The sequence below is a fragment of the Cololabis saira genome, chromosome 11 (genome assembly GCF_033807715.1).
Source record: "Cololabis saira isolate AMF1-May2022 chromosome 11, fColSai1.1, whole genome shotgun sequence".
Classification (NCBI taxonomy): domain Eukaryota; kingdom Metazoa; phylum Chordata; class Actinopteri; order Beloniformes; family Belonidae; genus Cololabis; species Cololabis saira.
This window is the reverse complement of record NC_084597.1, coordinates 18,140,413-18,156,093: the sequence shown is the minus strand read 5'-3', so window position 1 is coordinate 18,156,093 and position 15,681 is coordinate 18,140,413. Positions and strand designations below refer to the sequence as shown.

General features: G+C 40.8%; 1 protein-coding gene across 1 annotated transcript in view; it reads right to left on the bottom strand.

Moving 5' to 3' along the window:
* Window positions 1–15,681, bottom strand: part of adamts6 (ADAM metallopeptidase with thrombospondin type 1 motif, 6) — a 132,878-nt gene that overhangs the window by 52,018 nt on the left and 65,179 nt on the right. Inside the window, exons 13-14 of the mRNA XM_061733886.1 lie at window positions 14,119–14,264; window positions 10,219–10,282 (exon numbers count right to left, since the gene is read on the bottom strand). Coding sequence (XP_061589870.1) covers window positions 10,219–10,282; window positions 14,119–14,264 — 210 coding nt within the window. The remainder of the gene's footprint in view (window positions 1–10,218; window positions 10,283–14,118; window positions 14,265–15,681) is intronic.

Below are 15,681 nucleotides of genomic sequence, written 5' to 3'. Positions count from 1 at the left end.
TTTAAAAAATTGGCTGAGAAAAGAGCAGATGATTCATGCTTACAAGCTAAAACTTTGCAGACACAAATATTCTGGTGGTTCAGATCTGGAAATGACGGCTAGTATTTGACTAAGTGAATTATATGCTGAGACTATTTGTTTGCACAGACAAGATCGTTATTAACAACTGGACGAAGTCCGTCTAAGATGTCACATTTTATTTTCAGACACTAAAACAGGCTGGTTTCTTGGAATCCGTCACTGTGAGCGGTGTGTTTTGGGTTTGGAGGGATTGCTCATGAGTTGATTTATGTCGGATAATGAAGCGTTTCTTTGGCTGGGTAATTAGAAACATAAACACAGCCAGAAGAGGGACAGTGAGCTCAGGGGAGCGAAGGCTGATTCAGAACCGGTTCTGGCTCAGATCCTGGGTGGACTTATCTGAGATCGCACTCCTTTGTGTAGATAATGCTGCAATAAGGGGAGGTAAAAAGTGGAAAGAAACACTTTATTGGTGTGAAAAGGTCCCTAGAAACCTCCAAACACTCTCCCTCTGGACAGATAAAACCTTTTAGGTCAAAGCTGTATTTCACATGCTGAAAGTATTCCATGTTGGAGCAGACCATGGGGAGGCCAGCCCACTTTTATTACCATTCAAGTGTTTTGGCATTTGTGCAGCTTTAAAGTTGCACATCAAACACACAAACCTAGTCAGAGGAGACTGAATAATATTATTACAAGTGCATGCAGGGATGCCAACACAAGACCAAATTATATTTTACATGTACAACATGTGTTTGAAGGGAGTAGAAATGCTAGAGATCACATTAGTGGGACTGCAAATAGGCATGAAAGAGTTTTAAAGAGAAAACAAGCTTTAAAAATGCAATCATTTAGTCATCTTCTAGACTGAGTCCAAGCTGTTGCAAAGCCTGGAAAGTACTGTTAGTGGTACCCAGAGGATGGATCATCATCATTCTGTTGACTCTTGATGTATTTGAAAAGCATCAGGTGTCTTACAAGAATTTCAACTTCACCACCACAAGAAAACCCATCCATCCACCCATCCACCCATCTCCACTTAACCCTGTTATGGTCACAGGGGTAGCAGCCTGACAAAGAGACCCAGATCTTCCGCTACTAGACCACCTCCTCCAAGTGTTCTGAGGGAATACCAAAGCAATCCCAGAAGAGATACTAAATCTGTCCAGCACGTCTTGGGTCTGTTCTCGAGCTTCCACCTGGTTGAACGTACCCAAACCACCTCCACCTTATCCCTAAGGCGGAGACACTGCAGAGGAAACTCATTGCAGCCACTTGTATATGTGATCTAAATCTTTTGGGGTTCAGCATAATTCGTGACCACAGGAGAAGGTACTGTAGGAACATGCTGTAAACAGAAAGCTTTGCCTTCTGTCTCAGCTCTCTCTCTTAGTCACACCAGACCAGTAAAGAGTCCACATTACTGGAGATGCTGCACCAATCCAATTGCCAATATCCTGCTTTATGTCTTCCTCACTCGAGCAAGATGAACAAGATCCCAAGGTACTTCAACTAAGAATCTGTGACAAAGCCCTGACAGAATCCAATGTCGTCCAAACTCTTGGTTTATGCAAGTCTCACAGATATGGACCCAGTACTCCATACTCCCAGACCGCCCCCAACAGAGCATCCCCAAGAGATAGTTAAATGCCTTCTCCAAGTCCACGAAGAAGAGGTTGGCAAAAGTCCCATGCCCCCTACTGGACCCTAGAGAGGGTATTTAGCTGGTCCAGTGTTCAATGGCCAAGACCGCCATTGCTCGCCTTGAATCAAATGTTTAACTATCAACAAAACTCTCTTATCCATCACATTTTCCAAATAATTTCAATAAGGTCCTTGGACATGCTTTTTTGTGTAACAATTGAACTGTGAGTCGGATTAACTGTTCATCTCGCATCAGTCTTCATATAATTAGTATTATTAGTAAAATATTTCAACACCAAGTCTCTACCAACAGTAATATCATTTTGTAAGATGTATTCAGTCAGGACTTCCACCAGCTGGTACCCCAAGTTCCTCAAAAATAATTGCTTAATAAATATGTACAACTATAAAGGCAGTTATTGCAGTGCTCCACAGTGCATCCAGCATTTCCTGAGAACCTTAAACTGGCACAAACAGAAAAATGAATACCAGGCATCTGCAAGAGGGCCTGTGGGGGCCAAAACGTGAGGTCAGTAGGAGTGTTGCACCACCACAACAGCAGCCAAAAAAGAGTTGTGAAAAGCAACTTGCGGAGCTTGTCCTGCAGCCAAACCAAACTGCTGTGGACCCAACAGCAACAACACTGTGACCTCTGCAGTGTTTTAAAGATTTATGTTTGCATTATGCAAAAAGTTGAATCTCACAATAATGATATTTCACGAGGGGATGATATGTGGCTGCAATGTACCTCCAACTGGGTACTTTTTAAACCTACAGTGGACAAAAAACATTCAATCTTTAAACTGCGGTCTTTATCTTGTTAAGCTTCCCCTTAGGAATATATATATATTTATTTGAATTAAGTCACACTTTACGACTTGGATCTGCTTCATCTGGAGAAAGATGTCAAGAACAGTGTTTAAAGACTGTATTAAGATGATGTCCTCCTGTGTCGTAGCTACGACCTAATGCGGCAGGATGTAGGCTGCGTCATCAGCATGTGGAGCCATAAACAAACTGCTCTGTTGTAGCGTTTATGTGTGCAGAATATGCATTAAGGATAATTGATGAAAGAGAAATTGTTCTCAGTCATGATTCAGGAGAATAAACCACTTTTGTATGTCAGTTTTGCAAAGAGAGTGCTGGTACCCCGTCATGTCATCCAGGCTGCAGATACAAATGTTCCACAACGTTTTTAGGGCCCGAGCACTTACAGTGCGAAGGCCCTATTGTATCTGTAGGAATTATTCTTCTTTCTTTCTTTCTTTCTTTCTTTCTTTCTTTCTTTCTTTCTTTCTTTCTTTCTTTCTTTCTTTCTTTCTTTCTTTCTTCTGACGAAAGGAGGGCCTTTTTGCCCCCCTAAACGTGCCCCCAAAGTCACCAAATTTTGCACGCAAGCCAGGCCTGGAGTTTGCACGAAAATCGGTACACACCTGTATCATGTCGCAACTTAAAGAAAAGTCTCCTGGCGCCATGGCCGAAACCGAACAGGAAGTCGGCCATTTTGAATGAATCGTGTAATTTTGGCGCAATTTATGCCATTGCCCGCCCCTTCATCTGATTGGTTGAGATAGTTCCTACTTTCTGTCATAACTTTTGAATGGTTTGATATAGAGAGTCGTGGCTGGTGTCATCCGCTAAATGTCCAGGCCTGAAAACATCTACATGCAAGTCATACAAGCGCTTACACTGCAGCACGCCTGAATGTGCACAAGGTTGCGAGGGCCTGTTCATCGCTGCTTGCAGCTTTAATAATAATAATTATAATTATAATTATAATTATTATTATTATTATTATTAATAATAATAATAATAATAATACTTTATTGTTTTGTTTAAACTTTAAATCATGCTTTTAAATGTCTTTGTAAAGCACTGTGAATCACCCTGTTATTGAATTATGCTATATAAATAAACTTTCCTTGCCTTGAAGACACATTCTGTGTTTCAGAAAGGTCAAATGTTTGGCATCAAGCAAATAAAACATCTAAGGTGATGCTGAAACTACTGAAACTGGGTTAAGAACAGTCCAACGCATTACTAAAAACTGGAAAGATATTGATGAACCATCATCTTCCAGGAAGAAATGTAGTTGGAATTTTTTTTTTTGGATGATCATGATTGTGATCATTCAAGTTAAATCTTTGGTGAAATAAAATAAAGAAAAAACAAAAGCAGAACCCAAAGCTGTGTTTAATAGTGAAAGTAAGAACGTTTCCACACCAACAATGAAGGACCTCAAGGGACAAGACATCTGTGTCGTCTCATGAAAACCTCTCATCAGTGAGAACAATCAGAAAAAAGGCTTCAATCTGCCAGAGAGCATCAAGATCGGACTGTGGACCAGTGGAGGGAGGTCATGTCAGGCTAGTTCTAAATGCAGATAAAACTAAGTGTATGTTATTTTGAAATAAAAAGAAGGTGCCTGCTGTTTTACCCTGTATTATGTTTGCTCAGGGTACCCATATTGAGTCTGTAGCCACTGATAAATACCTTGGCATAACATTGGATGATAGCCTTTCTTTTAGATGCCATATTGACCAATTACTGAAGAAACTTAAATTAGAGCTGGGACTTTTCTTTAGAAATAGAGCCTGTTTTTATTTTAATGCAAGAAAACGTATTGTTTCAGCCACTTTCTTGCCACTCCTGGATTATGGTGTTGTTTATATGAATGCCTCTGTTCACTCCCTACATCTACTGGATGCAGCATATCACGGATCTTTGATATTCATCACTGGTTTTAAACCCCTTACACATCACTGCACATTGTACTGTACTCTCTCACTGACTGGTCTTCACTTTCCATGCACATAACCACCCACTGCTATCTATTTGTCTCTAAATCCCTCATTGGACTACTCCCCTCCTATTTGTCCACATAATTGACATGGAAACAGTCTGATCATAGCCTCCGGTTCCTGGATTACATCAAATTTGCCATCCCTTCAGTCCATACTGAACTTGGCAAAAAGGCGTTCTCCTATGCTGCGCCTGTAACCTGGGACAGGCTCCAACAGAAGCTGAAGCTGTCCAGTTTTATTTCGCTAGAGGACTTCAAATTACTTGTAGGAAGGCCGGTGAGACCGTCAGTGGGGGTCTGCACATGTACTGCATTTAACTAGTTCCTTTTTTCCTCAATTTTATAATTATCTTACAGTATGTTCCTGTTTTGTTTTTGTCTCTTGTATGTTCAGTTAGTCTGTAACTTTGTGTTTTGCTGCTGCCTACCTAAAACAGGTATGTCTAAACAGGTGGGTCTCAATTAGACCACATTTTATTAGCCTTTATTTATACAGGTAAAATCTGAGTCCAGACCCCGCAAGGGTCTGTGCTGGGGCCAAAATTATTTATTTTGTAACTGAACGAACTTTGCAAAGTGTCAAAAAGTATGAACTGTATCGTTTTTGCAGATGATACAAATTTATTTTGTTTTGGGGACCAGTTAACTGAAATTATAGCTACTGTTGAAAATGAGATGAAACTTGTAAAGAAATGGTTTGATGTAAATAAGTTATCTTTAAATATAAGTAAAACAAAGTTTATGATTTTTGGGAACTGTAAAATAGATAAGGTAGTTAAATTGAGAATAGAAGATACAGAAATAGAAAGGGTGTTTGAGACAAAATTTTTAGGTGTCATCATGGACCATAAATTAAATTGGAAGATGCATATTAATCATGTCAAATCTAAATTAGCTAAATCGATAGCCATATTATACAAGGTAAAAGATATGTTGAACCAGCGTGCTTTATATATTTTGTATTGTACTATGTTTATTCCCTACATTACATACTGTTTAGAAATATGGGGGAGTGCATATTTTACCCATACTAAACCGATCTTTATTCATCAAAAAAGAGCGGTAAGGATTATCACAAAATCAAGTTATAGAGAACCATCAAATGAACTATTTATTAAATTAAGGGCATTTAAATTCATGGATTTAGTGGAATACAAAATAGCATTGATAATGTACAAAGTGTTCAACAGATTGTTACCTAGTAAAATTGTAAGCATGTTTAAAATAAGAGTAAGTAGATATGAGCTTCGAGGGAAACGTATGATTGAAATACCAAAGTCTAGGACTAAAATTAAAGATCAATGTATTACTGTAAGGGGTGTAAATATATGGAATGCACTTGATGAAAAATTGAAGATGTGCATGTCGATTCATGCATTCAAACGTTTGTTTAAGTTTAATGTGTTTGAAAAATATGAGGGATCCAGTAGATGATACTATTACGGAATTATGTTCGGGATTGTGTAAACAATATGATTTATTTTTTGTACTTTGTTTTGTATGTTTGATCTGAATAAGTTGATCATGTGAGAAGGGTAGGCGTAAATAAGCAATAGCTTCAGCCTATTCCTTTTCGGTTAGGTCTCTCTTTTTTTTTTTATGTGAACTAATGCTTTCAGTTGGTGTCTACATTAAGAATGACCTGACCGGAATAAATATATTTTCATTCATTCATTCATTCATACCCAGAGTTCCAGAGTGATGGACACATCGAGGTAAGAAGAGAGGCAGATGAAACGATGCTCCCATCACACCTAGTGCCTGTCGTACAAGCATGTGGGGGCGGGGCTATGATCTGGGGTTGCTGCAGTTGCTCAAGGTTGAGGTTCACCAACGTTATGGAGGTCAGCTGACCACCTGAAGATAATGAGGGACCAGGTTCAGGGAGCATGACATCATTTTCCCACCACAGAGTCCCAACCTGAACCTCACTGAGAATCTTTGGGACGTGCTGGAGAAGACGTCCTCCATCATCAATATGATAAGATCTTGGAGAAAAATGAATGAACTGCGGACGTAAGTAGATGTTGTGACATTACAGAAGCTCATCGGAACGCCGCCACAGCGAATGCAGCTGCAATTAAAGATGAAGGTCCAACTAAACAGGTCTGCGTGAAGACAAACTTAGGTAATTTTAGTTAGCACCACAGCTCAGCATGAGCTAAGCCAAGTGCAAACAGCTAAATTGTGGTAACCATGGACTGAGCTTTGATGGGATGGTCATGCTCCAGTCTGCGGTTCCTCATCTGTGGCTTAAAATAGGTTGGGGGTGAAGTCAGCTCTTATTATTATGGCGCTGTCTAGCTGTCCCATAATTTAAAAAGCCTTCCAATCGACTCTTCAGAAAACATTTTAGGTGACATCACATGAGCTTCATCCCATTTTTTTTACACATTCAATGATTTCCCCACATTAAGTGTCCTGAGATTACTTCTTATTGTGAAACGGCAGCCTAGTGGAAAAAAAGCCCACCTAGAAATAGTTGAACAGAGATCTCAGCTCACAGCCATGTTAAATATTTGTATAAAACACTGCTCCAGAGCTATAAAAAAAAAAGAATACACATGAAATATGCTCTGAAACTGTCATTATTGTTCGACTTCAGTGAAATGTCACAAGTAATATATGAACTATAAAGTGACAAAGAGGAGAATAAACCCAAAGGCACCGGGGAATATTGAATAACTGCTTGTGCAGCTTTATCATTGTCTGACTTCATTCCCGGGAATATTTCAGAAAGCTTATAGGAGGTGTGATGCTGCGAGCTGACGTGAAGCATGCAGCCGTCGCCCAGATAACATGTTCTGCTGGAGAAATCTGGAGCAGCAAGGAGGAGACTCAGCACTTTTCCAGTCGCTTGAAAACAGTTCTCAGAACCATTTTTAGACTCATCTTAGACAGTTTATCATTTACTTATGTGTTCAGAGCCTCTACTCTCCATCTGATGAATGCAACTTTTCTGTGGAAGAAGTCACTAGCCTATTCCACTTTTCCTTCGAACAACCCCCCCTCATCATTCTTTGTTTGATGCCTTCCAAGATGGACAAGTAAAGATGCTGCACTTTGTTAAAATCTCATGTCCACTTCTCCTCAAGCCACTACCCGTATTACCTTTGGGCCGCGAGTTTGTCGAAATATAAATCCTTTCCCCATCCTGGGATCCTAAGCATTTTTGAAAAGGTTGTTTTTACTCTTGATTGCTCCATCGTTCACGTGTCTGTCTTTCCTCAACCCTGACGACTCAAAGCGGCTGCCATGTTTGATGATGTGACAGGGATGGTGTTGAATGCTGCAGAGTCCCTTGTTTTCCTGAGACACTGTCTGTCGGGAATAGAGAGTTCATCCTCTGTTTCACCCAGAGATGGATGGATGGATGGATGGATGGATGGATGGATGGATGGATGGATGGATGGATGGATGGATGGATGGATGGATGGATGGATGGATGGAGTGAATACAGCTAATGTCAGTGTTAAAACTGTAATTGTCTGTAGCTTGTGGTAAAAGTTAATGACACTTTTTGGATGGGAGAATATTGGAGGCAGAATTGTTTCTAAGCAACTCATGGTCATTAAAGGTACTTCCTTATTGGTTCATTATTGGTTCCTTATAGGTTTCTCCACCGTTTATATCCAATCTATGGCTAGGGTGTTGACCTCCAGTCCTCAAGGGCTGCGTGTTTAGGATGTTTGCTGATGAAACATTAAAGGTATTGTGACATAATTTTTAACATGCTTTTAACACTATTAAAAGTCTTGGCCAACATCCCTCAAATGTGTCTAAAAGAGTGTAACAAGAAAAACTTCACTCTAGTACTCCATTCCTGGCTTTTTATGACAGTGTTTTTTTGCGCCGTGAAAAACGCTTCCTTTTCCCCCTTTCCTGTCAATCATTGCTCCGCTCCTCCTCCCAACCTCCTCCTCCTCCAGCCATACGCTCACAGCGGCGTCGGAGAGTTAAGCCGGGAGCGACAGGCGAAGCATGCACGGAAAAGCAGGAGGGCGAACCACAGCAAACAATCATAAAAATAAAGGCATGCAAGCAGCAGTGTCCCCTTATCTTAAGTCCAGTCAGTGGCCGCGGGTCTTCTTAGCAGTTTTCCTCCGGTGATTAGAACAAAAGAGGCTCTAAACAGCTCCGTGTTAAGCCTCATTTATGGTTCCGCGTTAAATCGACGCAGAGCCTACGCCGTAGGGTTCAGCGTACGGTGCGCGTCGCCGCGTAACCCTACGCCGTAGGCTCTGCGTCGGTGTAACGCGGAACCATAAATCAGCCTTTATGGTGCGCTGGAGAGGAGCGGAGGCAGGGAGCTGGGTGGAGGGGGCGGTGATTTAGCGGGCCTTGACGTCACGGCCCGCCACCAAACCAGATGCGCCGTTTTTGCATAGTTATGCGGAAAATCCCAGAAAGCACACAATACACTGAATGTTAAAAGTTCATTGTTTTTTGGGTGTAATTGATGTCAAGACACCCAACAAAACACAAAAAATCAAGAAAAATTTGTTTTTCATGTCACAATACCTTTAATTAGAATCAGGTGTGTTGATTCAAGTCAACATCTAAAACATGCAGGACAGCGGCTCTCGAGAAGCAGAGGTCCAAACACCCCTGGTCTATGGTTTCATCAGAGGACTTTATTTCCGGTGGTCTGAAAGTCATTGGGTGACCTTCAGTGATTACTTTTAATGAGGAACGGTGTGCCCTGTGAAAAAGTTGCTTTTAGTCTGTTGGTTCAAACCTCTTCCATTTTAAAACGATGGCAGGCACGATGCCTTTGGGTCTTTTACAAGCAGCAAAATGTTCTTGTTGCACGATCAGGACTAGAAAGACGCGGCCACTGCCACACTCTACATAGACAGGTATTGCCAAATTTGGTCCAAAAAAGACATTTGGGGCAGTATATATTGTATATCAGAAAGGCTTTATAAACGTAATAAGCATCACAACAAAAGTTCTAAAGGTTGAAATCAGCATTAAGCATTAAGCAATGTAAAAGAAAAATCATAAAAAGAATCTTAACTCTAAAGTAAAGGTTCATTCAGGAGCTGAAACAACCCCAGATCTATATTTGGTAGTAAGGAAGGTGATTGTTTTTTTAGGGACCAAAACAATCTGGATCCAAGTACGTTTGAGATAACACTGAATATGTGTTTGCAACAAAATGGCAATTATTATTATTAATTGCTATTTTAAGCCTCTGACAACACCCAAAAATATAATTCTACTCAAGCGACAGCGTGGACTGTGTCTTCGCCCCTTCGTTGATTGTACAAACTAACTACCGATGTCGCACAAATTACCGTCAATAAACTGTACAAACAATCCTTTTCATTCTTTTTGTACAAAGTTAAAACTACTTTGGCTTGGGGCGAGTGGAGTCAAATTTTTGAGTCTTATCAGAGTTGATGTAAATGCATAGAGTATTTTCTTTTAAAGCAGCACAATGTAACTTTCAGCTTTTGTTGAGTTTGGCGGCTCCTTTGGACAAAAGCGGTAGTGCTTTACCAGTAGTGTGGAAGGGTTCCTACCATCCACCTCCAAGTTTCATAGTGCCAGTGAGGGCGATACAGACCCCTCAGACTCTTTAACTCAAAACTGCTTTGATTTATGTTATTTTCACTCCCTAAGGAAATTTTACATTTCTTACCACCTTCTAACAGACCCAGGGTGGTTTTATCACCATAACGTTCCTTTAAAAGCAGAAAATAAAGCAAAGAGGCATGAAAAAAAGGAAGAAAACAGGGACTCACATCGGTGTTACAGGATCTGTATCGTTTTCTCTCACCGAGACAGTACTTCCCTCCTCCAGATGGGCTGAGAGGAACAAGAGACTTCAATGAGTGCGGACACTGAAAACTACAAATGTAAAATAAACACATCAAGGAATCTGAAGAAGAAACAATTGTGATAACAACGTTCAGGTTGAGGAGGGTGCATGTTTTCGTGATGTTGGCCTGAAAAAGTCTCTGCCATAGCACACAGAGTGTGTGTGTGTGTGTGTGTGTGTGTGTGTGTGTGTGTGTACGTGTGTGTACGTGTGTGTGCGTGCACGTGTGCATGTGTCTGCCAACGATTCATTCATGAAATCCAGCCGGCTCTGAGAGCTCCTAAGTGTGACATGACATTTAGATCTGGAGCAGAGACCGATGTCTGAAACCTCAGAACAAATCTGCTCACACTTTTCTTCCCTCCCGGTCCAGTCGTCACTCCACATCTACTGCGTGTCCAACTGCGGTTTGTTTTTCCTCTCTTATCATCCCTTTCCTTCTTCTCACCTTCATTAGCCTCCCTTTTCCCTTGTGATTATTTCCACTTCACTACAAAAAAAAAAGGACCCAGTAATAAATGTGTTGGAGAGTGGCTTGTCTGTATTTTTTCTTCCTCCCTCCTCTTTGAGCTGATGCCTGTGCAGCAGCGATCACCTTACACAGGTGGTCCACATTATGCCACGAACACCCCCCCTCGCCCCCCCCCCGCCCACCACCACCTTTCCCCTTCCCTCGTATTCACCCCTGGCTCTTGCTTTTGTCTTCCCATGACGTATTTCACGTAATTCCTTGCTTCTACAACAAAGGAATGTGACAATGGAAGAAGGATAAAGATCCCAGATGTGTATCTGCCAGCCAAGGATGCTCGATGATTTGTCAAGTGCGGACACATGGGAGGCTTTAAAGTGAAGCGCTTCGCCAAAACGTTTTGGGAGAGAAAAAGTTGTGTTCTACATTACCGACTTTATGTCAGGTTGTGGGAAGACGAAAAGAGGTTTTTTTCCAACGCAAATAATGTTATTGTTCTTTCTGAGTTCCAGTTACATCATCAACACGTTTTAGCCCAATCCTACCGAGGAACTTTTGACTGTATGTCTCTTTAGATGCACCAAGACAGGTTTTCCTGTGTAACAGAGCTTTAAGAGATGTTTTTGAAGCGAAACATTAGAAGGACATCTCCTCATTGGCCATTTTGGCTCCTTCTGGCAAACCTGTGCGACTGAGGTTTTCAGTTACCAAACTATAAAGTCTTTTTTATTGTTTGTATATCTCACTAAACGTATGAATTCCTTTCAACTGTGTCGGGTTTGTATCATTGACCTCTTCAGTGTGTGCACTGTGTGCCCCCAACTGGAAAAGTCTCTTAACTGGGGGTGTCTGAGCGAGGAGACATCTCAGGAAGCCCTTTAACGACTCCTCCGTGGAAACGTCACTTCCAATAGAATCTCAGAGTATGAGTTACCTCGGTTTCTGAAACCGGCTCAACTGAATCCTCTCGGTCAGGGATAAGTAACCTCGCTTTGTGAAACGGAAAACTCAGCACTCCCCTGAGTTCAGGTTCTACACACTCAAAAGTTTCAACGTGACCCGCTTTGTGAAACGGACCCCTGGTGACAACGGCCAGCATAAGTGTACATGAGCAGCCACAGATGGCAAAAATGATTTTGATTTGACGCAGTGATTTGGAATAGCATGAATAGAGTGGACTTTTTATGGAGCCAAATCAAGGCCAAAAGTTTTGCTAATTTGAAAATAAAATTTGAACCTGAAAATTCTTTTTTACAGTTTCAATTTTTTTTTTTCCAGTATCAGATTTTTTTTTCAGTTTCAGAACTTTTTATTACAGTTTCAAATCTTTTTTTCAGTTTCAGATCTTTTTTTTTTTTTCAGTTTCAAATCTTTTTTTTTCAGTTTCAAATTTTTTATTCAGTTTCAGACTTTTGGCCCCGATCTGGCGTGAAGGGCGTGGCATCAACTGAGAGGGGCGTGGTGTCATGAGTGACAGCAGAACAGAGAAGGCGGGGGACGTTACTCAGTCATGTTGCCTTCAGGAAACGTAGGTTGCCGAAGTTATCAGTAGAAGTATGATTCAACACTATATACACCATATTCACGTGATTGGCAGTGGAAAAAACTGATACTAGTGACACATTTCTGTTTAAAAAGCTTTTTTAGACCGTACTTGGTAGTATGTTGAAGTGGGAAATGTCAAACTTTAAAGTGTGGCTGTTGAACTGTACAGTCTGGCATAGTTTATTGCTTTTATACTGCGATTGGTGCCAAGTACGGTCTAAAACAGCTTTTTAAACAGAAACGTGTCACTAGTATCAGTTTTTTCCACTGCCAATCACGTGAATATGGTGTATATACAGTGTTGAATCATACTTCTACTGATAACTTCGGCAACCTACGTTTCCTGAAGGCAACAGGACTGAGGAACGTCCCCAGTCTTCTCTGTTATGCTGCCACTCATGAGTCCACGCCCCTCTCAGTTGATGCCACGCCCCCCACGCCAGATCGGGGCCAAAAGTCTGAAACTGAAAAAAAATTTTGAAACTGAAAAAAAAAGATCTGAAACTGAAAAAAAGATTTGAAACTGAAATAAAAAGTTCTGATACTGAAAAAAAAATAATTGAAACTGTAAAAAAGAATTTTCAGGTTCAAATTTTATTTTCAAATTAGCAAAACTTTTGGCCTTGATTTGGCTCCATAACTTTTGTGCCTGAATATAATTTATAATAGCAATAGCAAAACAACAAAGCTAAGACTGAATTCAGAGTTACCCCGTAGAAACCAAAGTTTTTTTTTTGTTTTTTTTTTGCAAGGTGGTGATCCTTTCAAGGTGGTTTATTTGATATTCGGGAGTTTTTAGATATTAGTGCCATTTTCCATTACCAGATTTATTTTTGGATATTTGATTAGATATGTTCAAGTCACTATTAAAAAATATATTTCTTCTCTTGGGAGTAAGACACGGACAAATATTGGACTGTACTGCTATTTTGATGTATATACTGTAGATAAATCTGACCTTGATTTTGACCAGAGAAATGGAGCACATGATGAGGGCAGAGCAACAAAGAGACTATCAGCAAAAGACGTCCAGAAACGGCTGCAGAGGAGTAGTGACGTTGGTGAACGGCTGCAGCCGGTTTTGCAGTAAGTGCTTGTTGATCCAAGGTGTTATTAGCACTTCTGTAGCCATTTTGGTTGTTTTAAGTAGTGGTTCTTGGACATTCTTGTATGAGAAGGGTTCCAGACTCATTTCACGAGAGATAATTTTTGCAAAGTGACTGGAGTATGACCGACCAGGTCAGCAGAAAAGCACAAACTGGCCGGTCCACATTATCAATCCTTTTCCCCCTATGTAAGACTATTCTACCTGCTTCCTTCTTCATGACTAATGGCCCATTAGTTTACTCTGTAAATGACTGGTCTCGATAGGAAATTCATCGGATTTAAGGAGCTCAATGTGCAAATGGGAGCAGGATACTTTTAATCCCATTTCAGTACCTCATATTTTAGGAGTGCAAACGTTGAAAGGTCATACATTAAGTTAAATGCTTCATAACATCCTGCAGGAGTCAACAGAAAACTGGAGAGAATGAAAAGTTTATATCCTACTTCAAAATGTCATCACATACAAATGAGCTCTCAGAGTTTCTTTTTCCAAAGAAGGAGGCATTTATCCCCACAAGTATTTCACAGCTAATTTACTTTAGAAAAAAAAACAAAAACAACTAATTACAGTAGTTCTGCCCCTCGTTGGATGTACCAGACATCCGTCCGGCATATGACTCTGCACGTGCACACAGAAACACACTTGTAGGCAGGACCTGGATGTGTGTGTTCAGATTGCTGTGGCTTACTTTGCCTACTTACGCTGGGCTGTCACAGCGCCTCATGGAGGAGGACACTCCGCCCCCACAGGTCCTGCTGCACTCCCCCCACAACGACCACGGCCCCCAGCCTCCGTCCAAGCTCTGAGGCCAGGTGCCGAACGCAACACACTCCCCCTGGTAGCACCACTGGGCATGGAGGGGCAGAAACACACAGACGGGGATGGGGGGGCTTTTGTTATTACAGAACTCAATCACTTCATTTAGTTTGAACAAAACTACTGTGACAAATTCAGGTTTATTTTAGTCTGCACCTCAGAGGAACTCAGAATAACTAAATACAAAACTACTCGGTGCAGACGACACAGAACCTACTGGTAGATCATTTCCTAAATCAACTTATTATCTCTTTCTATCTGTCTTCTATCTACATTACTCATGCGATGAGTAATGTTTATATGCTTCTTCTCTTGGGAGTAATAATGTTTGAGAATAACTGATGAAATATCACCTCTTTAATCCGTTATTTGTATCGTTTTAGCTGCCCAGTTTGTGTTTGTGTTTTATGCTTGAGGACAAAATAGGAGTTCTTAAAATCAGGTCGTTTTTCGGATCTGTTGCGTTTAGTTGACTATAAACACAATGCCAAGGAAGAAAGACATCAGCAATCATTTTATAGAAACAGTCTGTGAAGGGCTATATCAGGGTTTTCAAGGGTTTTCAAGGGTTTTCAAGGGCTATGAGGCCATAAATAAAGCCATAAATAATCGGGGTCTGTCTTTCCACCTTTATGAGGATTATTCAGAAGAGAAAAACATTTAAGAAAGCTGTGAATCTAATGTCAACACAAATGCCTCTATCAAGCTTGCTCAGAACGATGGTGGAGTGGTGATGATTAGGAATGGGCGATATTTTACCGTTCACGATAAACCGTCAAAAAATTCCTCACGATAAGAATTTGTCATGTCGCGGTAAAAAACGATAAATTCCTGTTGATGATGTTTTTGTGTAAAGCTGATTTTTGGAAGGAAGGAAGGAAGGAAGGAAGGAAGGAAGGAAGGAAGGAAGGAAGGAAGGAAGGAAGGAAGGAAGGAAGGAAGGAAGGAAGGAAGGAAGGAAGGAAGGAAGGAAGGAAGGAAGGAAGAAAAGAGGAAGGGAAGAAGGAAGGAGAGAGCAGGAGGAAAGAAGGAAGGAAGGGGAAAAAAGAAGGAAGAAAGGAAGGAAGGAAGGAAGGAAGGAAGGAAGGAAGGAAGGAAGGAAGGAAGGAAGGAAGGAAGGAAGGAAGGAAGGAAGGAAGGAAGGAAGGAAGGAAGGAAGGAAGGAAGGAAGGAAGGAGGGAAAGGGGAGAAGGAAGGGAGAAAGAAGGAAGGAAGGAAAGAAAGAAAGAAAGGAAAGAAAGAAAGAAAGAAGAAGAAAGAAAGAAAGAAAGAAAGAAAGAAAGAAAGAAAGAAAGAAAGAAAGAAAGAAAGAAAGAAAGAAAGAAAGAAAGAAAGAAAGAAAGAAAGAAAGAAAGATACATTCCCGTTGATGACAAACATGGCGGATCTGAGAGCGAGATAGATTATAGTTAAAAAGGTGGAGTTGAATTGGTATTTTTTTTATCGTC